The sequence below is a fragment of the Megalopta genalis genome, chromosome 2, assembly GCF_051020955.1.
Source record: "Megalopta genalis isolate 19385.01 chromosome 2, iyMegGena1_principal, whole genome shotgun sequence".
NCBI lineage: Eukaryota > Metazoa > Arthropoda > Insecta > Hymenoptera > Halictidae > Megalopta > Megalopta genalis.
The window spans coordinates 29,839,526-29,866,331 of record NC_135014.1 but is presented as its reverse complement, the minus strand read 5'-3'; the positions used below and the strand labels follow the sequence as shown (position 1 = coordinate 29,866,331).

At 43.9% G+C, this 26,806-nt stretch overlaps 1 protein-coding gene and 1 long non-coding RNA gene across 4 annotated transcripts in view; both read left to right on the top strand.

Annotated features, from left to right (window-relative positions):
* Positions 1 to 829: 829 nt before the first annotated feature.
* LOC143258846 (uncharacterized) lies at positions 830 to 1,160 on the top strand. The gene is made up of 2 exons (XR_013032742.1): positions 830 to 962; positions 1,031 to 1,160. It is a non-coding gene; the product is annotated as an uncharacterized LOC143258846 (long non-coding RNA).
* Positions 1,161 to 1,443: 283 nt separating this feature from the next.
* The window catches only part of Pkc53E (Protein C kinase 53E), a 66,018-nt gene continuing 40,655 nt past the window's right edge, over positions 1,444 to 26,806 (top strand). For all 3 annotated transcript variants that reach the window (XM_033486810.2, XM_033486809.2, XM_033486808.2), the window contains exon 1: positions 1,444 to 2,117. In XM_033486810.2, the coding sequence (XP_033342701.1) occupies positions 1,918 to 2,117 (200 nt within the window). In that variant the 5' untranslated portion in view covers positions 1,444 to 1,917. The remainder of the gene's footprint in view (positions 2,118 to 26,806) is intronic.

Here is a 26,806-nt window from a genome sequence, read left to right as displayed (position 1 = left end):
TTAGTGCGCAGAAATTTGACTGAATTTAGCCATGTCTACCATGAAATTGCTAAAAGCATGCGCCCTGCGAGAGTTAATTGTTTGAGTTGTCACACTTAAAAGGGTTAATTAAGCAGAAGAGCGAGCCATGAAATTTGATGTATCGTTCCTGGACAAGACCGTACAGGCGAACTAAAAATCATGCTCGTTAACAGGTCATCGTGGGAAGACGAATCGCGGGAAAGAAACGGGTGTCATAGACAAGGCACGGGATGATTCTGAAGCGGGTGCAAAGGAAGAAAGGAAAAAAGGAAGGAAGGAAGGAAGGAAGGAAGGAAGGAAGGAAGGAAGGGTGCAAGAGACAAAAGGGAGAGTAAAAGAGCAGAATAGACTGATGCAGGCGGTCTTCTCTCTCCTTCTAATTTGAACTCTCCCTCGGGGTTTCGGTGAGGTCGCGTGTGCTCGCTCGCTCGCTCGCTCGTCCGCTCGCCCGCTCGACTTGCTCGCACGGCTTGCTCGCGGCACTCGCGGCCGTCGGATGTCGATATTCTAGTGCGCGGCGCAGGCTGAGCAGTGGCAGTGTCGAGCCACTGCGCCGAGAATCTAAAATTATCGGTCGCTTCGCTTCGAGAGAGAGAGGGAGTGCTGGATAGGTACTACGTGCATACACCTACACACCTGCATGGTAGGAGAGTGAAAAGCAGAGGAGGTGGGGTCGGTAGAGCTGATGAGAGCTTGATTCAGGGGGGAGGAAAAAATTACGAGACGAGGAGTACGGAGCCAAAGCGAGAAATAGAGTGGGAGAGGGGGAGAGAAAGAGAGAGAGAGAGAGAGAGGTAGAATGAGGAGAGGACGTGGCAATGGATGAAAGAATACGTAACCGAGGAAGAAAAGAGGGGCTACTTGCGCGCAGATAACTATCGACGATTCAATGTTGCGATAAAGTGTAGGAACGGATCTGCCACAGCATGTCGCGCCTCTCGGTACCCTCGGTTTCGTTTCTCGGCAATTTCCTTTAGCGAGCAATCGATTAATCGATGCTCCCTTGTAGGACGAACGTGGAACCGGACATCGTCCGCCAGAAGGGAGGTATGAAGAAGCAGCAGCAGCAGAAGAAGAAGAAGAAGAGGAAGAATAAGGAGATGAAGACAGGGTAGTCGAAACGAGGTGATACGAAGGAACGCAGGGGAGGTGGAAAAGGAAAGAAGACCGGCTGCTTGCAGAAGAGTAGGGGTGTAGGAGAGGGGAGAAGGAGGGTATAGCTATGGAAGCCGCGGCCGCGGGTTAGAATGCGCGCGCGCTTGGTCCCGCGAAGCGAGCGACGAGGAGGGAGAAAGGTGAAACCGGTGAAACGGAGCAAGAGGGTCGAAGCGGAGGCTGGCAGCGGGTGGTCGCGGGTTGCGGCGGGGTTGGAGAGGCCGAGGCCAGAGAATCGTCGACGGTGGTCGGTCGACGAGGCGCGGATCGGGCAGCTACGAGAGGAACATAATACCTTAGAGAACTCGCGTCGGCCAGCGTTTTGTCCGGACGGTTGTCGGCGTTTCGTCGCGAGGAACCACCACCTCCAGCGGGGTTCCCTTTTCCGCTTGTTTCTTTATTTCCGGCGACATCTCGCATCCGATTCGTTGGTATACGCACCGGTGTACGACTCCAGAGTCGCTAGCAGCCGCTCGGAGCCGCTCGGAGCCGCTCGGAGCCGCGGCCAGCCAGGGTCGGCGGTGCGTGCGTGCTTTTGCGCGCGCGCTCGTGCATCCTTCGAGCGACAGTGACAGTCAGGGATCAGCCGCGGAAGTGTCCTAACCCGCTGCTGCCAGTCAAAGCCATACTCGCGTTCCCTGTACCCGTCGTAAGGCCGCCGTAAACCGTAAACGCGTGCAGCCGCCTCCGTCTCGTCTTCGGCTTTCAATTCGGAGAGGAACGAGCCAGAGGCCGGCCACCATGGCCGACGACCAGGAGGCGAACAACACGTGCGAGGACTCGCTCGGCCCCGGGGACGCCAACACCGCGTTCGCCAAGAAGATCCGGGGCCGGAAGGGTGCGCTCAAGAAGAAGAATGTGTACGTCGTCAAGAACCACAATTTCATGCCCCGGTTCTTCAAGCAGCCCACATTCTGCAGCCACTGCAAGGATTTCATATGGTGAGTGGACACATGCTATCTCTACTTCTCGAGCTATCGAATCCCGTTACCATATTCTAACCCCCCACCTCCCCAACTACCCTGCCAACGCTTTCGATCGAGAACACCCCCGTTTCGCCACACGGGGCGAACCCATTAGAGACCTACCTGTGCGAGAGGCCAGATGAGCTACTAAGAGAGCTGCGTGTCACTCTGTAATGCGGGTGTCTTGCGAACTTGGCAATTATATCGCAAACCATCATAATACCATCGTGCCTCGTAGTCCAGGTTCAACCGTGGCCGATCGTTATTGCCAGCCTGTGGATTTTTATGCGAAAGAAAAGCTCGCGTTGATTACAAAATCTACGAGCTACATGAATCACGAGCATCGCACTTCTTAATTGTCCTAACGAGATGAAGTTAATGCAATAATGATTGAACAGTCTTTAAATGCTTCCACTGTTCTGCATTTCATAGCCGCCCGGTTATTATTATTATTATTATTATTATTATTATTATTATTATTATTATTATTATTAATAATATATTAATGTTCTGCAACTCGAGCTAGCTAGTAGCACGATCGAATTTCAATAGAATTCGTTGTGCTAATTCGAGTTCGCACGAGCGTTCCTCCGGCCGAGGTCTCGAAAGGTATAAGTACCCTCCGATCGATCCGATCTAAAAATCTGAGAGGTATCGGCGGCGCGATGCTCCGTGGCGTGAATCGAGAGGGTGCTGGGTTAGGAAAACAGTTCTTCAATCACGTAGGGGACAAATATTGGACGATCATCGTCGTAGGCAGAGAAACGAAAGATTCTTTATTTTACAATTATCTGAGATTGCAAAGATACATTTCCGTACGGGCGATGTTACGGCTGCGGAACCTCGATTATCCGAATTCTCTGTTATCAATCCAACACGAAATGGATCCGTACAGTGCAGAACGCGTCGCGCAAGTCAATTATGTTTTATTTTAGCGTCGCGGCTACGTAATCGTTCGCCTATTATCCGAGCATCAATGTCCTCTTAATTAGCCCGGTTAATCTTGGTTCCGTTACACCGTGTCCGATTGCCGCGGACAAATGATTCATTGTTTTCAAAGCCGGTCGTGTACGGTGTGTGTCGCCGGTTCAACTGCGGATTAATTCAGGGAACAGGACGGCATGTCGTGTTCTCGTTAAATCCGCCAGCGGAACGTTAAGGTGACCGAACGACGCTCTAAGCTCGCGAGGCTTAATGCAGCGAGCAGAGGTCGGAAAAGTTGGTGGGGCATTTTGATTAGGAATTTGGCATGCGACCGGCGGCCCGCCGCGGCCCGTCTCTCTCGCCTCGCGGTTGTTTTCCTCGTGCGATTATGTTCCTGGAGAGCTGGCGATCGCCTCCGATTTTCTCGCGAATCTCGCGTCTCCCTCTCTCTCTCTCTCTCTCTCTCTCTCTCTCTCTCTCTCTCTATCTATCTCTCTCTCTCGGTCTATCTATCTATCTATCTCTTATGATGTCTTCCTTTATCGGTCTATCCGTCTCCGTCCGAGAGAGAGAGAGAGAGAGAGAGAGAGAGAGAGAGAGAGAGAGAGAGAGAGAGAGAGACGTAAATCCAGTGGACAGCTGCCGGCGAAGCGGCTCGAGCAACGGTTAAACGGTCCGTCCTTGGGAATACTCGCGCCTCGTCCGAATTAGAAGCGAGAGGTCGATCCGAGCGCGGGGTTTACGAGTTGAGAGATCTGTCCGAGTGCGCTCGATCGTTCATCGAATTCCAGATCGGGACCGGGGATCCCCGGTGTCGGGACCTTGGCCAGAGTAACCGGGTAACGGACGACGACGACGACGTGTGTCCGACCTGTGTAAACCTGAGCGCCTAAGTTCACCGTACCCAGCTGGCATACGCGCGAACATCTTATCTGCATCGTTAACATTCCCACTTTCCGAACGTTCATTCCTCGGGCTGGTCGCACGGTATTCGACGTGACCGCTCTACCAGATTCTGAAATATTCTAGCTTTTTGCGGAGGATCTTTTTTAAAGCGCCAACAATATTATATATAATATTCTTTTTCTTCTCTTCTATATCTATATCTATTATCTATTATCTATATTCTATTCTCTCTCTCTCTCTCTCTCTCTCTCTCTCTCTATATATATATATATATATATATATATATATATATATATATATATATATATATTCTATATTATATATATATATATATATAAACTATTTTATGTTAGATATATTCTTCTATATCTATATCTTTATCTATATCTATATATATAATCTATATAATATTCTATTTATGTATATATATATATATATATATATATATATATATATATAGAGAGAGAGAGAGAGTGAGAATAAATTTAAATATTCTATTTATAAGAGAAGAAGAAGAATATTATATAGATTATATATATATAGATATAGAATAAAATATAGATAATAGATTAAATATATGTATATATATATATATATATATATAAATAATAAACTAGATAAAATAAACAAAGTATTTTGATCTTCAGTAATGCACCTAATCGGCGTCTGGCGCAAGCCGTCCAGTTTTTATTCGCCGTCCTCAAAGGATTAACTTCCGCAACCTTAACTTCTTAACCTGGTAGGAATTTCCTTGCGAAAGTTTCCCCGAAGACGTAAAGGAACCGTGCTTATTCTATATAACATTTTTCCCCCGAAGTTAACGCCGTCCTATCTCATTTCTATGTACATTCGATCATTCCCTTGTTATACCGTTATTACAAAAGAGAACGAGTCGTTACGCGTGCCGTTGTCGAACATCGAACAAGCCAACCAGCCTCGTTGCTGTTCGTTCGGATAATTAATTCGCAACGAGGAAAACATTTTACACGTTACATCACGATAATATCTCTCCTCTGTTACGAGAGGATATTCCGCGAAATATGTATCACGGGTATTACGAAATTTCTTTCGCGAAACGCGGCAGACAAAATCGCTGAGGTAAATTGTACGGCGTCGAATGGAACGGCTATCTTGATCTCAAAGGAATAGATTTATAAATATACATGCTAGAGCGAGTTGCGAAAATCAGCGTTACGATAGCACGTATATACCGCGGGTTTCTCGCTAGCCCCAAGCAGAATTGTCCGCGCGAGCAGAGCTCCTCGTCCGAAATTACATCGCGGAATTTCTTTTTTTTCTTTGTTTCGAAAGTTCCGAGCGCGGCGCCGATTTTCGCCGCCGTTCGCCGAACGAACGAAGAGAATTCGACGGGCGGTTCTCCACGAAGGAATGTTCCCGCTGAACGGAACGATCCGAAAAGGAGCTCCGTGGTGGTTGGCGAGGAGACGGGACCGCGAGCAACAGATAGCTCGCGCGAAATTGTGCTCGCCCTCGTTATCGGGAAGTCCGCGCGCGGGCCGCCGTGTTCGCGGAAACGAGAGAGAGAGAGAGAGAGAGAGAGAGAGAGAGAGAGAGAGAGCACGGGCGAGATCGAAAAATATCGAGCCGCGGACTGTCCGGCGGGCTCGTCCGATTTCTGCGCGCGGAGGGTGGCCGCGGAAGGTCGAAGGGTGGCAGGAAGGGCGCAGGACGGTCAGAAAAGGTCGCCGGATTGAAAATTCCGGTCTAAATTGATGCGGGCGCATCGCGCGGATCCGAGTAATCTGAGCGTCGGCTGTCGATATCGGGTCCTGCACAACCTATTTACCGTTTATAGTTGAAACATTTACGGTTTCTGGTTGAAACGTAAAGGCCTGGCGAGCATCGAGGCACAATAGCTCGCGACCCAGTAACCAAACCCAACTAACTTGTTTCGCCGGCATCGATTTTACCGTCGAGAACGGACGCGGACGCAACAGACGTTTCCGATGCCCGATGCCCGATGCCGGTTTGCCCGCCGCTGGGAAAACCGTGTTTTCTCTCCACCCGTCCGCGGACCTTTCTTCTTGGTTCCAGCCGGAAAAAAAATCGGCGGTGATCCAGCGACACCGAAGATTCTTCGGAACGGATCCCTGCGGCCGCCGTGAGAGGTCTCCGATTAAAAGGCCCCGCTTAAAAGGGGCATCTTGGCCGACCGGCGCAGTTCTCGCGTGTTCTCGCGGATTTCTTTTTTCGAGAAAAAGAACAGTTATTTCGCGTTGTTCTCGTTTTTCGAAGGTATCTGCAATATTTCGGAGAATAATGTGCTCATAACGCGAGCAAAGATGGACGATCTGGAAAGAGGAGACGCGATTGTTCGAGCTTCGCGGCTGGTTTTTATAGTTATCGATTGTCAACGATTATAAAGAAGAGTCGCGAGGCTCGAATTTTATATTTATATTTATATATATATATTTATATTATATATATTTATATATATATTTATATATATTTATATATATTTATATTATATATATTTATATATATATTTATATATATTTATATATATTTATATTTATATATATATATATAAATGGACAATTTAGGAGGAGAAGATAGAATATATGTAAATATAAATATTGTTATAATAATTGTTTTAATTAAGTTTTAATTAATTAATTAAAACGATAATATTATGTAATATATTAAATATATTCTATATATTTATATTTATATATATTATATCTTCTCCTCCTAAATTGTCCATTTTTGTTGAAAAGCTGATAGAAAATTAGGGAGATCGAAAGAGATGGAAAAGTAACGTTGAATCGTGGCATCTGGCCCCCGAATTGCCTTCGAATCGCCTTCGAATTGTGTCTTGTAGAATCGTATCTGACGCGAATTAGGGAGAAATTGCTGTGCTCGCGTGGGCGCGTTATGTATTCTTTTAAAAGGAAAAATATTCGAAATTTACAAACGAGGTCTGTTAGGAAAAAAGTGTCTCATCGGCTGACACTGTTTCGCCGACTGAAAGTCTAAATAAGGTGGCATTTCCGAAAGCGGGTACAGGGACGAATAAAAGATGTCTTGGGAGAATAACAAAATGGCGGTACATCGAAGTTCAAGCTTCGATTCTGTAGCTTTTCTTTCTTGCTTTTTGGCGTTCAAATGAATTAGAAAATATCAAGATTTTATTGATAATTGTGACGGGAACGATAGGATCAAAAGTTTACTGAAAATCCTGTCGCAAGAAATTAGTCGGACGACTCTGGATCTCGAGTTATCGTGTCAGCCGTATCAGAAAATATGGTCTCGCGGTGACTAATTTTTTTCACGATTTTTATCGTATTCATTCTCTCACGAGTCGATCCAGTGCTGACCAAAATGAGTAAGCGTGATAGAAGAGATATCTACATTTTGCAGAACTTTTATGAGTTTTTTATACTATATTTTTAATATCATTTTTTATATTATTTTTATATTACTTTTTATATTATATTCTTATCGTACGAACGCCATTCACATTATATTTGTTTGTGCTTACAAACAAATACAGTTATAGTCAAAAATTAAACAATGAGACTGAATATTAAAAAGGTTCATAATTTCGCGCAGCACGAAATTCTAGTTTCTCTCCGTTCGCGACGTGGCATGGATTTTTTTATATCACGACGTTTATATAACGAACAGGCCACGAATACTATGAATTGCTTTGCACTGCTATGATTACTAAAGAAGAAAAACCGCAAAATACAGTGAAGTCTACCTAATTGACGCTTAGATCGTACACCAAAATGGACAGTTTCGGAAGAGGAGATACGATTATTGGACCCTTGCAGCTCGTTTTCATAGTTACCGATTGTCAAAAATTATAAAAATGAGCCACAAGGCTCGACCAATCGTATCTGCTCTTCCCAAATCGGTCATTTTTGTGCAGAATCTGAGCGTCAATTAGGGAGACATTACTGTACAGTGAAGTTTCTCTAATTGACGCTTAGATTGTACACCAAAATGGACAGTTTCGGAAGAGGAGATACGATTATTGTACCCTTGCAGCTCGTTTTCATAGTTACCGATTGTCAAAAATTATAAAAATGAGCCGCAAGGCTCGACCAATCGTATCTGCTCTTCCCAAATCGGTCATTTTTGTGCAGAATCTGAGCGTCAGTTAGGGAGACATTACTGTACAGTGAAGTTTCCCTAATTGACGCTTAGATCGTACACCAAAATAGACAGTTTCGGAAGAGGAGATACGATTATTGGACGCTTGTAGCTCGTTTTCATAGTTACCGATTATCAAAAATTATAAAAATGAGCCACAAGGCTCGACCAATCGTATCTGCTCTTCCCAAATTGGTCATTTTTGTGCAGAATCTGAGCGTCAATTAGGGAGACATTACTGTACAGTGAAGTTTCTCTAATTGACGCTTAGATTGTACACCAAAATGGACAGTTTCGGAAGAGGAGATACGATTATTGGACCCTTGCAGCTCGTTTTCATAGTTACCGATTGTCAAAAATTATAAAAATGAGCCGCAAGGCTCGACCAATCGTATCTGCTCTTCCCAAATCGGTCATTTTTGTGCAGAATCTGTGCGTCAGTTAGGGAGACATTACTGTACAGTGAAGTTTCTCTAATTGACGCTTAGATCGTACACCAAAATGGACAGTTTCGGAAGAGGAGATACGATTATTGGACCCTTGCAGCACGTTTTTATATTTACCGATCGTCAAAAATCATAAAAATGAGCCGCAAGGCTCGACCAATCGTATCTGCTCTTCCCGAATTATCCATTTTAGTGAGCGTCAGTAAGGGAGACATTAGTCTGAGCGTCAGTAAGGGAGACATTACCGTATTTATGTGCAGAATCTGAGCGTCGAATTAGGGAGACTTTACTGTAGTCCTGAAACTTCACGATCGACCAAATGAATCACGACCTCTTTCCTCCAATCATCGAGCATAATCGAACGAACCTCGAACGTTTCTTGCCAGTATCGTTCTGAAACAGTTGTCCGTACATTCGCTCGTGTTCAGGGCTCGTTGTTCCAAGCGTCCGGCGCAACGAGAAACGCGTCTCGACGCGGACAATTGCTCGCGATGCCGGAAAAAATGGTGCTTTCTGCGAAGTAAAGTGGCCGTTGTTTCGCGCGTCTCGCCGTCGTTGCTTCTCCCACCCGGAGAATTCCGTTAACGAGATCCAGCGGTAATCGAGTTAAATTGCGACGAACCAGCCGGTTCAGCGAGGACGCTATCCGATTCGAACCGATTCGAATCGATTCGATCCGGTCCGAGGCGACTCGAACCGCAAAGTCCCCAGCCCTCGGGACCGTTCCGCCGCGTCCTGGGACGATCGCGTGGGCCCAGTGAAAAGCGGGCTTATGTCGCGAACGTTCCTCGACGAGGCATGAAAATGGTGAAGCTACGGGTCCTCGTGAATCGCGTCTACTCGAAACTGCGGGAGAGTATCGCGAGGGCTATCGACGGCACCTCCGCCGGACGAAGGTGTGTCACGTGAAAAAAATGAAATTATGATTAATTATGGCGACGGCACCGCGGGCCCGGCCGGGACGTTCGCACCTTTCGCGCGGAGATTTCGCTGATTTCTGCTGCGCGCTCGATTCGACCGAGAACGAGCCGTTAATTAATACGGAATCGACCTCGAGCATTTTTCTTTTCGACGGGAATTTCCGCGGTCTCGATTCCGCGGAACGGGAAATGTCCTTGGATACGGTATCGTTCGACGAGGAACATTGTTCTACGGATGGTAACGGTCGCGCAGAAATTTTGCTGCGTGTCGGAGGTATTTTTCGCGCGCACCAGACAGGCGAACGAAAATGCTAATTGAAAACTAGAAACTAGCGAACTCGTTCGACGCGACTCAGCCGTGCTCTGCTGTTTGTAGAAACGACGAGACCGAATTTTATTGAAGAATTTCCAGGCGTTTTTAGGATCACGCGTGTTCGCAGTTTAGTCAATTTGTTTCTGGTGAACGGGTCCTCGTAGTTTCGACAAGTCTTAAATCAAAATTATGTAGCTGGTTTCATCGAAATGCAGCTGGTTCGGAGTCGATTCCTTATCGGTTGTGCCTGTGGCATGTGCGAACGACGGTTTTAAACCGTGCGAACTTGATTAAACTCGAAACGGCGTTTCATTTTTTAACGCGCGCAGATGCGAGAGTTTTTATCGCGAGGTCGAGCGACGTTGATTTTCGTTCGACGAACGACTAAGACCGATCGTTTCGGAGTGACGGATAAAATAAATATTGAAATAAATTTAGAATAGATCTTCTCCGATTGACGCTCAGATTGTGCAGAAAAGTGGACAATTTGCGAAGAGGAGATACGATTATTCGAGCCTGTGAAAACGAGTCGCAGGGTTATTTTTGTAATCGTACCTTCTCTTCCCGAATTGTCCATTTTTGTGCACAATTAGTTTTAACGTTATATATAATAATAATAATATACGTATAATAATGTACAATTATAATATAATATAATATAATTACATATAATATATATATAATAATTATTTTTATGCGGTCAATTAGAGAGAATTTACTGTATAGACTTTCTTTATTAATTTACTGTAGAATTTACTGTGTAGATTTACTATAGAAAATACTCGTGCGTCGAGGGGTTAAAGAATGGTCCAATTTACTGTAGACTTTCTTTATTAATTTACTGTAGAATTTACTGTAGATTTGCTATAGAAAATATTCGTGGGCTGAAGGGTTAAAGAATGGTCGAATTTACTGTAGACTTTCTTTATTAATCTACTGTAGAATTTACTGCAGATTTACTCTAGAAGATATTCGTGCATCGAGGGGTTAAAGAATGGTCCAATTTACTGTAAACTTTCTTTATTAATTTACTGTAAAATTCATTGTAGAATTTACTATAGAAAATATATTCGCGCGTTAAGGGGTTAAAAAATGCGAAAAACTAGTCAGACCATTTAACCAAAAGGAAGACTAAGAAAGAAAGCGTGCGAATGTCGGAGCATCGGTTCACACGAATTAAAAAGACATCGAATCAGCGATTCGCAGCGATCGGAAAAATAATCGAACAACAACAACAATAATTAAAAATAAACGCTAACTGCTACTTTATCAACGATTCGAAAAGCTGGCCAAACCAATAAACTAGAACGAATATTAAGAAAGAAAGCGTGCGAATGTCGGAGCATCGGTTCCCACGAATTAAAAAGACATCGAATCAGCGATTCGCAGCGATCGGAAAAATAATCGAACAACAACAACGATAATTAAAAATAAACGCTAACTGCTACTTTATCAACGATTCGAAAAGCTGGCCAAACCAATAAACCAGAACGAATATTAAGAAAGAAAGCGTGCGAATGTCGGAGCATCGGTTCCCACGAATTAAAAAGACATCGAATCAGCGATTCGCAGCGATCGGAAGAATAATCGAACAACAACAACGATAATTAAAAATAAACGCTAACTGCTACATTATCAACGATTCGAGAAGCATTCCTAGTTAAATCGTGAAAATGCGAGAACAGCTCGCAACTTCGTCCCAAATAACGTCACAATTTTCCGCAGCGAGCAAGCAAGCCGGTTTAGTTGCGTGTTCTCCGTTTCGATTTTCGCGGAGTCGTTGGATCCGAGTGGCAGGCGCGTGTGCGTTCCGGGGAGAAGGTCTCGACCTTATTCGAAAAGTTTTCGAACGCGCGGACGCGTTTCCGCGAACGCCGACGACTGGAATCTCCGTGGGTAGAGGCAGGATACTTCAGAGTCCTGGGATTCCAGGGAGTATCTTATCGAGTTTCGCAGAGCGAGGCGCAGCGGAACGGTCTAAGAAACGAAAATTCCGCATCGCCGTCCGCGGGACGGGAACGTTCTTTCGCGGCGCGGCGCGGCGCGGCCGCTGAATGTGGAGCTAATCGGCGTCGCGCGATCTCGTATTTGCATGGAATCGATAGCGATTTTCTGCGTTAGATATGCAAACGAATGCGGGATACGTCATGGTTCAGGTGGATCGCTTCGGAAAAACGCAGCCGGCGAGGTTTTCGCCGCTTATACGGCCACGGCTAATATTTACTTCGCTGGCTTCCTGCACGCGCCCCGCCGCGCCGCGCCGCGTCGGCTCACGCGCGCGTGTCCGGATCGCAGCTCCTAACCCATTTAGGAGCAACCGTAAATCGTTATCGAATTGTGTGGTTTCGCGCTAACAAGTTCGCTTTATCTGGCAAGGATGTCGACCGGGGCTCACGCGGCCGCTTCGATCCGGCCACGCGCCGCCGCTTTTATTCGGTTACAGTAATGCATCCCTAATTGACCCTCGGATTGTACGCGAAAGATGGACAATTCGGGAAGAGGAGATACGATTGTTCGAGCCTCGTTTTTAGAATTGTTGAAAATCAGTGACTATAAAAACGAGTCGCAAGGCTCGAACAATCGTATCTCCTCTTCCCAAAATTGTCTGTTTCCGTGGACAATCCGAGCGTCAATTAGAGAGACATTACTGTAGAACGAACGCTTAATAGAGCCACGCGACGGACAAAAAAAACAGCGAATGGCCCAAATAAACGTGTTCCACCGTTTTACGATCGGTCAAAAAACGATCCAGAAAAAGTAAATCGACGCGATAACGGATTCCGCAAACGCGAGATCACGAAACGAGATAGCGAAAGGTCTTGGATGGAAAATGATCGACGCGTCAACGAAATCGTGAACGTTCGAGGAACGTCTTTCGTTCTTAACCGTCGTAAGAAGAGCAACGGAATTGCTCATCGAACGCCTATTACTGTAATGTCTCCCTAACTGACGCTCAGATTGTGCACAGAAGTGGACAATTTGGGAAGAGGAGATACGATTATTCTAGCCTCGTTTTTATAACTGTTGACAATCGGTGACTATAAAAACGAGTCGCAAGGCTCGAACAATCGTATCTCCTCTTCCCAAAATTGTCTATTTCTGTGGACAATCCGAGCGTCAATTAGAGAGACATTACTGTAGAACGAACGCTTAATAGAGCCACGCGACGGACAAAAAAAACAGCGAATGGCCCAAATAAACGTGTTCCACCGTTTTACGATCGGTCAAAAAACGATCCAGAAAAAGTAAATCGACGCGATAACGGATTCCGCGAACGCGAGATTACGAAACGAGATAGCGAAAGGTCTTGGATGGAAAATGATCGACGCGTCAACGAAATCGTAAACGTTCGAGGAACGTCTTTCGTTTTTAACCGTCGCGAGAAGAGAAACGGAATTGCTCTACGAACGCCTAATACAGTAATATCTGTCTAATTGACGCTCAGATTGTGCACGAAAATGGACAATTTGGGAAGAGCAGATACGATTATTCGAGCCTTTCGGTTTGTTTTTATAAATTGTCAAACAATTATAAAAACGAGCCGCGCAAAGCTCGGATAATCGTATCTCCTCAAATTGTTCATTTTCGTGGACAATCTGAACGTCAGTAAGGGAGACATTACTGTACCGGGAATTACAGTAATGTCTCCCTTACTGACGCATGGACAATTTGGTAAGAAGGGACATGATTGAAGCTCGTTTTTACGATCATTGACAATTCGTGACTATAAAAACGCACCGCAAAGCTCGAATAATCGCACCTCCTCTTCCCAAATTGTCCATTTTCGTGGACGATCTGAACGTCAGTGAGAGAGACATTACTCTACCGGGAATTATAGTAATGTCTCCCTTACTGACGCATGGTCAATTTGGGGGGACACGATTATTCGAGCCTTGAAGCTCGTTTCTACGATCATTGACAATTCGTGACTATAAAAACGCACCGCAAAGCTCGAATAATCGCATCTCTTCACCGGTTTCTGTTTCCACAAATATTTCGTGGACAATCCGAGCGTCAATTAGAGAGACATTACTGTACTCCCCGCGGTCCTTCGCGGCGATTCGTTGCAGAAGAACCGGGCGGATAGGTCTCGAAGGAAGCCACAGTCCGCCGCGCTCATAATTATTGCCGGCTCATTATGCCCCTCGGGTCACGTTGGATTACATAAAATTCGAGCGGCCATTTGCATCTTGTTTGCGGAAGAAGCCCGGCTTGTCGCGCGTCGTTTTACATAAATCGATTGATCGCTCGCCGGAACGTTCATCGGAAGGAGAGGGACCCGCGACGGTGAAGAAAATTCGCTTGGCGAATCGCCCGGCGAATCGCGGAAAGCCTCTGTTTTCACCGCGAATCACGGCCGAGCCGCGATAGAAGCGTTAAACGCGATAAATTCCGCGAACGACGCGGCGGAGATGCTGGACGAAACAGAAACCGGTATAAATTAACACGGTTCGAATCCGTGCCGCGCTGCTGCGAAACGAACAGCTGATTATTTAAACGAGTCCGGTGGCTCTGTCGAGAAAATTCATTCTCACCGGCGCGAACGTTATTGTTAGCGCTAATAGACGTTAACGATATTATATTTTGGTCGGACGGGGTGCTTCGGGAGATCCGAGGTTTTTTCGTGCGGAGATCCGAGATTCCGGACGCCGTCGATTTACGAATCGGTAACAGCAAGAAATTCGGCGAAATAATTGTATAAATAATTTCGTGTTCACGTTCGTCAGAAAACAGGCCGGCTTGCTTGAAGTACAAAGTTATCTTTGCTCAACGAATTTTACATACTTGCAGTATGTCAACGCCGCGAAGCTGATCGTTTGTCTTTTAATGGATTTCTTACGCTGCGACAACGTGTCGGGCTCGTCGCGAAGTTTCGAGCATGATTTACCAAATATAGATTCTACGCAGTTTAAGACAACATGGAATTTTTTCCTTGTAGGACAGAGAATTGAGAAATGTAAAAGATTACGAAGCTCGAAGAGAAGTATCGCAAAGCTTTACAGGCTAGATGAAATAATAATAATAATAATAATAATAATAATATTTTACGAACTATAAACTGTCCGTATTAAGTGAGAAAAATTAAATTTTACGCAAGATGCAAACTTTCCGCGTTAATTGCAAGAAGGAATGTCTATATTTTAAAAGAGAAGAAGAAATTACTATACAGAAATGTGTCTGTATAGTGTATGTGCTTAATCGTTTTAACAAGTAGAACTTCATTGTAGCAGCAGGCACGAATAATCGGCATTAATTAAACGTCGTTCTCAATTTTGCGTTCGATCGGCTCTGTTTTCTTTTTTCTTTTTTTTTTTTTTGTTAGTTCGTTTCATTGTTAGCGGTCCGTTAATCACGTTCGGCCAGCACGGGTTCTCTCGGTTGGTCGTTTGCGCGAACGTGATCGAGCGCGATCGCGCGATCACGCGAGAACCGGTTTTCGTTGACTAATCGAATACGTAGCCGGTGGACAGCTTTATCGTTTGCTCCGCGAGCGAAATAATGGAATTAGATTGACCCGGTGTAGAGTTACGAGGCCTCGACAGCCGCGACAAAACGAGCCACGCGTTCCGATGCCGTAGAAAAACGCGACCGATCGACCGACCCGGCCGGCCACGAGGCGGTTCTTCCTTCCACGATTGTGTGTATGTATATCTGGTCTCTTTTTCTTCTTTTTCTTTTTTTTTCGGGACGAAGACGATTTTATGGGGCCGAGGGAAAAACGAGTCGGCGAGACGATGAGAGAAGAAGAAGGGCTCGGCCCGAGCCAACCCTCTCTATAAACACCGATCCGCAAACGATTACTCGGAGGCATACGCCTTCGACGACGACGTTCGCTCCGATAGATTTATTATCGTTGCTTTATTGCGGTCCCGATACGCGCTCGCTCTCTTCCGTTTGTCGAAGCGGCCACGGCTATTTGCTAGCTACCACTCGACCAGACGAGTCGCCTTTTAACGCTAGAACTACCGAGCCTTAAACGCGACCAATTTATATCGTTTCATAACGACGATCAGATTCGATTTATTTTAATTCCGTGCTACTTTTTATTATAATACATCGTCGCGTTTTTTTTTATTGTTGTTCGAATAGTTTTCTCAATCGAATCGTTAATTCGATCGTGGTGTTGCTCCGCCGTTCGCATACTTTTCCTCTTAACCTCCATTTTGGTTAATTGGTCTGATCAGCTTTTCGCATTTTTTAACCCCTCGACGCACGAATATTTTCGTTTACGGTAAATTCTCCCTGGTTGGCCGCACAAAGATAATTATATTATATTATAATTGTACATTATTGTACATATATTATTATTATATATAATATTAAAACCAGTTGTGCACAAAAATGGACAATTTGGGATTTAATCTTTGGGACTGGGATTTAATTTTTACAGTTACCGATTATTAACAACTATAAAAACGAGCAGCAAGGTTATTTATAATCGTATCTCTGTGATATATCATATTATAATATATTATTTTATTTTATTCAATATAAATATATAATACATATAATATATATTCAATATAAATATATAATATATATAATATATGTTCAATATAAAAAATAATAAATATATAATACATATATAATATACAAAAATGTCCAAAAATGTCTCGCAATCCGGAAATGGCGGGTTCCTCAGATCATTCGAAGCAGCTTCTTCCTTTACAAAAATGTTCTCCGAGGCACCGTTAACGAGTTATTAACGAAAAACAGTGATCAATAAGAATCGAGTACGGCCCAGCCAACCAGCGCACGAAGCCCAGTTCCGCTCATTGGCTCGGTCGCCTCGCGACAGCCGAGCTCGCCTCTCATTGGTCACTATGTCTCGTTAATAACTCGTTAACGGTGCCTCGGAGAAAATTTTTGTAAAGAAAAAAGTTGCTTCGAATAATCTGAGGAATCCGCCACTTTCGTATTGCGAGACATATTTGGGACACCCTGTGTATATTCAGTATAAATATATAATTTCATTCAATTGTATTATATTTGCAAATACATTACAATTTTTATAATTATTATTCTTATACATTATATTTTCATACATTACATTTCGTAATCATATTGCAATTTTTATAATCATATTGACATTCGCAATGTTCTTATTTCGCAAAATTCGCACATTCGCCGACCGGTGTTCATTCATTGGACAGATCATCTTGCAAAAATTGAGGAAAAACCCTTGTTAATCGTGGAAGAGATCGTTCGACCGTGCTCGGAAGCACGAATTGATGAAATTCTCCGGTACGATTTTTCGCCGGAACCGTAGCTCGTCGGCGCGGGATAGATCACGGGGATCCGGTGCCGGCTAATAGAGAACGTCGGAGCGTGTTCGCGGTAAATTCGATGATTTATTAGGAAACGAAGATTATTGTGTGGAATGAGAGGAGGAGCGCGGTCGGTCGCGCGGCGCACAGTCGGACTGTTCGGGATCCGCGCGGGATCTTTCCGGTCGGTTGGAAATTCATTTATACGGGCCGCGAGGCAGCCACTGGAAAAGACGACTCGAGGAAATGAAACGATCTCGACTGAGGAGCAGCCTCATCCCTTTCCACTCGAGAGCGAAGCGAAACACCGCGCCAAGCGTTGCAGACGAGAGCACGCTCCAGAGGGACGAGCGCTTTTAACACATCCCGGACCAGTTTATTACAAACTATGCGCCGCAGCGCCGCGCGCGGCTACTTCTTCCGCTGGAATATTTTTTCCTCGAGCTTCTCACGCTTCTTGCCTCCTCGCGCCGATTAAAAATCATTGTCGCGTTAAGCGGCCAATCTCGCGCCGATTAATGGCCCCCGGTCTCTGCTCCAGGGGGGCCCTTCATTATTCAGGTCTTCTTTGGGAGCGTTTTTTTTCTGTTTCTTCCTTTTTTTCTCCTTTCTTTTTTTATTGCACCGCGAACGACTATTTCGCATTGGTTCCGCGCGCGCGCGCGAGCGTTAAACAACGCTCGAGACGCGCCGCGCGTTTGCGAAGCGAAAACACAGAAAATTCTTCGTTAGTTGCGTTATTTAACGATACGTTATCCGTCGCGCGTACTTTATAATAATATATATATTGTTATAATAATATAATAATATATAATAATATATATATATATAATATATATATATATAATTAATATATATTATTATATTATTTGTTTATATATATATATATATAATATATAATTATAATAATATATATATATATATAATATATAATTTGTACCGTACTTTATAATAATATTATATTATATAATATATTATTATTATATTATATGGTATATTATTATTATATTATATGATATTATATTATATTATATTATATATTATTATTATATTATATGATATTATATTATATTATATTATATATTATTATTATATTATATGATATTATATTATTTTGTATAATATATTATTATTATATTATATAATATTATATTATACTTTGTAATATTCCGTTTTTATGATTTTCCGTCGGCTCGTAAATGGACAATTTTTGGAGGTGCCGATGCGATTATTCGGGTCCTGCGCCTCGTTTTTTTTAGGATCGTCGGCGACTATAAGAATTAGACGAAGGAAAATCAGGGAGATATTACTGTACTTCGTGGTTCAAGCTTCGCTCTCGTGTGTCGAGATGTATCGATAATTGTGTCAGGGCCGATAGCCGGCACGTTTGCTAGATTGCGTCCAAATTTGAAGTCGGCCGGATGAGGCTGTATCTTGAGATATCGTGTCAGCCGTATCAGAAACTATGGTTCCGAGAGAAACGTTTTTACGGTTCACGTGTGTCGAACACACGTAACTTCGTTATTTCTGCGAATTCGAGAAATTTATCTCGCAGGAACGGTTTTCGGAAGCGTGTACCTTGAGGGAGTCCAATTTTTGGATACAATTCTTCGTGCTTTCGCTTCGGAATATCCTCTTGATTATAGTTGGTTTATTGATAAATCATCGTAATTGTGCAAATAGTAAGAGCGCGTTTATTTCACGGCCGGTGTTCACTTTCTAGCACTCCAACACGTTCAGCGCCGACAAGGAGCCACTTAAATTCGCAGAAAGTCGAAGTCGAATTTCTAATTAATAAATCAATTTAATTAATTAACTAATAAAGTAGGAAGCGAAAATTTATTACAGTGAATTACATTGGAATTCCTTCGCATTCGAAACATGCTAGTCAAATTCACATTTGTCCGAGCATATTGGAATGACAATTTTTAATTGAGAAGTCAAATTTTTAATTATTAAATCAATCTAATTAATCAACTAATAAACTAATAAACTAGAAAGTTAACATTTATTACAGTGAATTATATTAGAATTCCTTCGCATTCGAAACATCCTAGTCAAATTCACATTTGTCCGAGCATATTGGAATGACAATTTTTAATTAAGTAGTCAAATTTTAATTATTAAATCAATCTAATTAATCAACTAATAAACTAATAAACTAGAAAGTTAACATTTATTACAGTGAATTATATTAGAATTCCTTCGCATTCGAAACATCCTAGTCAAATTCACTTTGTCCGAGCATATCGCAATGAAAATTTTTAATTAAGAAGTCGAAATTTTAATTAATAAATTAATCTAATTAATTAACTAATAAAATTAAAATTTACCTTAAAATTTATTACAGTGAATCACATTGGAATTCCTTCGCATTCGGAACATCCTAGTCAAATTCACTTTGTCCAAGCATATTGGAACGAAAATGAATGTTCGAATCGTCGGTTCGAAAAATTAGCGTCGCCCGTACGCGACGCGTCGCTCGACGCCGTTAAAAGCGTCCCGAAATTGTACCGACACTTCCGTCCGCGTCGCTAGACCATTGTCGCGGTGGACTATTTTCAAAGACCGGGCTAGAACGATCCGGTATACGTATGTATGCACGTATGTATCTACATACAGCCGCGGCTGCAGCGCGCGCCAAAGCGCGTCCAGGAAAAACTTGTATTTTTAAGACGCGATGCGATTTTATTGGCCGCCGTTCCACCGTCGGCGTGCCACCTCCGCGGCAATCAATTTTCATCCGCGAAAACAAAAATATTACATAGAAAACACGCGTGGCGCGGACGGGGGTGGACATAATACGGTGCAAATATTTTTTGCGTGGGCGGCGAACCACTGAGAAGGTTCCGAGGTCGTCGGAATCGTTGCGTTCCGAACGGAACGACTGGATTTTCGAATTTTCGCGGCCGGCGAACGATCGCTCAAGGTCGTCGAAGGTCGTCGAAACGACCATGCGAGGGGCTACGATTCGCTTCTAATTAGGTTCGCGGGAAACTAAAATTCATCTTCGGCCAGAAGGTTCTCGCGTTTTTCTTATATATTATAATATAATATTATAATAATATTTTCTTATATATTATAATATAATATTATAATAATAATATTTTCTTATATATTATATGATATATATATATATTATATTAAATATATTTTTTAGAATATATATATATATATATATATATATATATATATATATATATATATATATATATATATATTATATTTTATGTTATATTATATTATTTTATATTTTATTTATCTGTTTTATTAATATAATATATAATAAAATATATATTTAATATATCTTCCAGAAAGAAAAACGCGAGAACTGTCTCTCTCTCTCTCCCTCTCTCTCTCTATATAAGATATAATATATAATATATATATATAATATAATATATATATATATATATAAAATATAATATAATAATATAATAATATATATATATATATATATATATATATATATATATATTATTATATTATATATTTTATTTTGTTAGCACGATTCCGAGTATAATTTAACCGTGGAAACTATATATTACTGTATTCAAGGACGCATTGTACAACGGGACTTCGATAACTCGAACCACTCGATATCGAAATTCTTTGTTGTTAATATTTAATTCTCCCTGATTGACGCTCAGATTGTGCACAGAAATGAACGATTTGGGAAGAGGAGACGCGAAGAGAACTATAAAAAAACGAGCCGCAACGCTGGAATGATCGAACCTCCTCTTCCTAAATCGTCCATTTTTGTTTACAAGCTGAGCGCCAATTAGGGCGAATTTACTGCAAACGGATTGATCTAATGCGATCTAAATAGAGCCGTGCATTTAAGCCGGGGATAATTGGATCAACAACTTACGGATGCGTGACTTAGAAAAAGCAAAATTAGGCGAGCTAAAAGAGCGAGCGATTTGAAAGAAAAAGAAAATGTCGAATGAATTTCATCATTTTATATAATAGCGCGCGTTCGCCAATTTCGTCACTTACACAGTGATGTAACATCAACGATGGAGCGAATATATGGAGAAAAAGAAAATAACCTTGAGCACCTTTCAAAACTCCGTCAAGGATAGATCGAACGATTTGAACTTTTCTATGCGGTTAGTGGCGCTAATTTAATGTCTAAATAAAAGATCGTTAAGAAAATTAGCAATTAATTGAAATTCCAGAGGAATACGAAACTCGCGTTTCGCTAACAATTTTTTATCCGCATGCTGGGAATTAGATATCTCGATGATGCATACAAAGGGGAACGAATGAATAATTGCTGGACACGAATTTCTGACCTTCGATCGCTTCGCTTTGCGAACATAATAAATATCGTGAACGTAACACACACACACACACGCACACCAAGGATGTACGTGCGTTACGTAACGAGCACAGCGTTCCGTATTAGAGCATTAATTAAATAACAGTCCCGATCGATTCGGATGAACCGAGATTCTATCGGAATCGCGCGCACGTTTCGGAACGCGTGTGTCGTCGTTTTCAGCGAGCCGATCGGAGCGGTCTCGGAGCGCGTGCAAAACGCGTTTCCGCGTTGAAACCGTGCTTCGAATCGCGCCGCAATTCGCGGAAACGTGTTCGCGACGACTGTAAAACACCGATTTCCCCGCGGAGACGGCCGTAAACGCGGCAATTCCGCTCCGAGACGCGGCGCGCCGCGCGTCGTCTATCTGTCGCCGGGTGATCGCGTCGCGACAATCACGTCCCGGAAACGGTGCAGAAAACGTACGCGGAACGGTTCCGCGGAAGCTCGGCTAACAACGCGATCGTTATTTTTGGATGCTTGAAAATATTTTCGGGGTTCCGCGGATCCGAAAGCTTTGACGCTAGACAGCCGCCGCGAAGCCGCAAACCGCGACGGTCGCGGAAAACGAGGTATCCCGATCGTCGGAGCGACCACGGGATCGGGGCGACTTCGTCTGCTTTGGCAGACCCGTTTCTCTCGATCCTAACCCTTTCGTCGGGCTCAATATTTATAGGCTCGCGGAGGGCCGCGCGTCCGTGTTCGCAGCTTTCGTTTCTCATCTCGCCGATTAATCAGCGATCTCTCGTTTCATTAGCTCGCACGCAGCGCGTCCTACGACGCCAGCAAATTATTATTACAACCTCTGGCAAAGCTCGCCGGGTAATTTCGCGCGATGAGTTTCACTTCTTTTAGACTTTTTCGAGACGTTGCCGAACTCTGTTTCGCTCGGCGAAAGATTGTCTTCTACGACGATCGACGCGACGAACGATGAACATCGGCTTTAAACATTCTTACATCGTCGATTCGATAGACGTAGTCGAAGCGAGAGAGTTCGAATTGGCTGTTGGATGCACAGCGATTTCTCTCGGAAATGGCAAATTTCGGGTTGCTGCGAATTTCCCATTTTTATATCGATTGCCGGTAATTATAAGAACGAGGCGCAAGGCTCGAATAATCGTCTCTTCTGCTTCTAAATTGTTCATTTCGGTTTGAAAGTTGATGGAAAATTAGGGAGATGGAAGGAGATGGAGAAATAACGTTGAATCGTGGCATCTGGCCTCCGAATTGCCTTCGAATTGTGTCTCGTAGCCTCCGAATCGCCTTCGAATCGTGTCTCGTAGCCTCCGAATTGCCTTCGAATCGTGGCAAAAGATTAGAAGTAAAATACTTACGTCATCGTTTTCATTCCAGCATTACTATGTATTCAAATTAACGTACACCGTCATGCTGGCAACTACCTTTTTATGCCGATATGCGAATGTGCGATGAGTTTCTATAAAAACGAGCCGCGAGACCCGAAGAATCGTGACTCGGCATTCTCGTATCTGCCGGTTTCAATTCCGCGCTCCCAGCATTTCCGGGAGAAATTACCGCGTTAGTTCAACACTTTTGTATACCAAAGGCCCTGGCAACGTTCGCGAAACGTTACTAACAGTTACAAATTAGTGCCATTTTGCTCGACAAACGCACACACGGGCGCGCAAACATTGTTTATGTAACAAAGGGATTACGAAGCGAGGCGAGGCGAGGCGTGGTGGCATCGTACAAATCGAATCGCCACGGATCGAATCGAACCGAACCGAATCGAATCGAATCGAATCTTATTCGCGTTCCGTCGCCCGCGTCCGGGATTACCGGCAACCGGGACACGGATTCCGCTAATCCCCGTCGTTCCTCAGAAATTCACGGGAATCCTGCTCGTCGTCTAAGCGAGCTAAGTCACTTCCCTCTGGCCCGATCCGATCCGATCCGATCCGATCCGATCCAGTTCGGTTCCGTTCCGTTCCGCGACTTTAAAAGTACCCGGATTTTCGCGAATCGCGGCCGAATTTCGTAATCTCTCGACGAGGGTCACGGGGCGCCAGGCTCGCTAAAAAAGCACGGACCTTCGAAAGCGAACGTAGTTTTGTCTGTCTCTGGCTGACCGCCAATCGGAGAACCGCCTGTTGAATTCGCCATCGAAATCAACCGGGCAAGCCCCCCTTTTTCCCCGATGATCGATCGATCCAGGGACAAACCCCGGCCAACTTCCGCGGCCGAGTGTCCCCCCGCGGCTATCTTCGCCGCGCGGAACTTTCGCGATCGGCCAACTTTCCTAACTCGATTCTATCGCTCCTCCCTCGATAACGTACGAATCTGCGAGAAACCCTGGCCCGAGTTCCTCGGACGTCTTCACGGCGTTCGTTCGCGTTAAACTGTCGCGGGAGTCGCGCGAGGGGTGCGCACCCCCGACGCGTTGGACCTACAGTGATGTCTCTCTAATTGACGCTCAGATTGTCCACAGAAATACCGTAATGTCTCCCTAACTGACGCTCAGTAATATCAGTAATTATATAATTAGTAATATAAATAGTAATATCTATAATTAAATCTATAATTAAAGACACGAGTTTTTTTTCATTCAATTCCAGTATCCATCTTGCAGTTGCATCCGAAAATTTTCTTGAGCGCGTTGCAGTTCTTCAACTCCTTGCACTGTAATCTCTTTCATAGCTACGTCGGTCAATTCTTCGCCGACAAAATGGCGGGCTCAAAATTTCCGAATCTACAATCGTTACGATTTATGAGCCGTTTATTCAATATATAAGAATTGTTGAAATTCCGAGCGAATATAATATCGTTACTTTCACGTAGAGAAATAAAATGGCTGCTTTCTGGGTACCATGAACCTAGTGTTAATAATTTCCCTAATAGAACCACAGTAAATTCTCCCCAATTTTTCTTCAGCTCGTGAACAAAAATGGACAATTTGGGAAGAGGAGATACGATACGAAAATCGGTAACTATAGCGGTCGGAGCTCAGCTCCGCTGATTGGCTCGGCCACGCCTCGCGCCAGCCGCGCTCTCCTCTCATTGGTCACTGTTTTTTTCCGTTAATAACTCGCGAACGAAGCCACGGATTGCATTTTCGCTAAGGAAAAAGTTGTTTCGAATGAGCTCGGCTACAATTATGGAACGCCCTGTAGATGACACTCTAATTTCATCGACACGCTTTATCGAATAACGCACGAGTAGTCGAACGGTAATTCTCGAGGTAATTTCGAGAAATTCCGAGTGCTCGCGAGAAAACGAATGCACGGAAAGCCAATCGACGCTGTCGGAAGCTTCTAAAAAACTCCGGGCACCCCGTGGTCTTCGTTTCGGTTGATATTCCGGGAGCGAGTTGGTCGATCGCGTTATTTCGTAACAGGATCGGATCCAATAATTCGCGCGGAGTCAGGCCAGAGAATGGATCTTTCGCGCGAGTTTCTATGAACGCGCCGAGATCCGCGCAGTCCGCTAAACTCGTTTCGTCCGCGCTACGACGAATAAAAAGAACGTTCGCCAACGAATTTAGAACAGCGCGAAACTGTTCTATGGGCCACGCGATCGAAAGTCGATTACGAGAACGGGCCGGAATCCGTTATCGCGTCGATTGAATTTTGCTCGATCGTTTTTTGGCCGATCGTAAAACGGTGGAACACGTTTATTTGGACCATTCGCCGTTCTTTCTTTTTTTGTTGCGACGTTTTTCAAGCGTTCGTTCGTTCTATTAGGCGTTCGAAGAGCAATTCCGTTTCTCTTCTCGCGACGGTTAAAAACGAAAGACGCGTTCCTCGAACGTTCACGATTTCGTTGACGCGTCGATCATTCTCCATCCAGGACCTTTCGCTATCTCGTTTCGTGATCTCGCGTTCGCGGAATCCGTTATCGCGTCGATTGTATTCTTCTGGATCGTTTTTTGGCCGATCGTAAAACGCTGGGACACGTTTATTTGGGCCATTCGCCGTTTTCTTTTTTGCCCGTCGCGTGGCTCTATTAAGCGTTCGTTCTACAGTAATGTCTCTCTAATTGACGCTCGGATTGTCCACGGAAATAGACAATTTTGGGAAGAGGAGATACGATTGTTCGAGCCTTGCGACTCGTTTTTATAGTCACCGATTGTCAACAGTTATAAAAAAAACGTGCTACAAGGCTAGAATAATCGTATCTCCTCTTCCCAAATTGTCCACTTCTGTGCACAATCTGAGCGTCAGTTAGGGAGACATTACAGTAATAGGCGTTCGATGAGCAATTCCGTTGCTCTTCTTACGACGGTTAAGAACGAAAGACGTTCCTCGAACGTTCACGATTTCGTTGACGCGTCGATCATTCTCCATCCAAGACCTTTTGCTATCTCGTTTCGTAATCTCGCGTTCGTGGAATCCGTTATCGCTTCGATTGAATTTTCCTGGATCGTTTTTTGACCGATCGTAAAACGGTGGAACACGTTTATTTGGGCCATTCGCTGTCTTTTTTGTCCGTCGCGTGGCTCTATTAAGCGTTCGTTCTACAGTAATGTCTCTCTAATTGACGCTCGGATTGTCCACGGAAACAGACAATTTTGGGAAGAGAAGATACGATTGTTCGAGCCTTGCGACTCGTTTTTATAGTTACCGATTGTCAACAGTTATAAAAAAAACGTGCTACAAGGCTAGAATAATCGTATCTCCTCTTCCCAAATTGTCCACTTCTGTGCACAATCTGAGCGTCAGTTAGGGAGACATTACAGTAATAGGCGTTCGATGAGCAATTCCGTTGCTCTTCTTACGACGGTTAAGAACGAAAGACGTTCCTCGAACGTTCATGATTTCGTTGACGCGTCGATCATTCTCCATCCAGGACCTTTCGCTATCTCGTTTCGTAATCTCGCGTTCGCGGAATCCGTTATCGCGTCGATTGAATTTTCCTGGATCGTTTTTTGACCGATCGTAAAACGGTGGAACACGTTTATTTGGGCCATTCGCTGTTTTTTTTGTCCGTCGCGTGGCTCTATTAAGCGTTCGTTCTACAGTAATGTCTCTCTAATTGACGCTCGGATTGTCCACAGAAATAGACAATTTTGGGAAGAGGAGATACGATTGTTCGAGCCTTGCGACTCGTTTTTATAGTCACCGATTGTCAACAGTTATAAAAAAAACGTGCTACAAGGCTAGAATAATCGTATCTCCTCTTCCCAAATTGTCCACTTCTGTGCACAATCTGAGCGTCAGTTAGGGAGACATTACAGTAATAGGCGTTCGATGAGCAATTCCGTTGCTCTTCTTACGACGGTTAAGAACGAAAGACGTTCCTCGAACGTTCACGATTTCGTTGACGCGTCGATCATTCTCCATCCAGGACCTTTTGCTACCTCGTTTCGTAATCTCTCTCGGTGTTCGCGGAATTCCGGCTCTTCGCCGGCACGAACGGATAAATAAATCACGTCCGAGCCCGATGAACAAAGTGACTTTACAACCTAATAATTTCGACGATTTCGAAAGC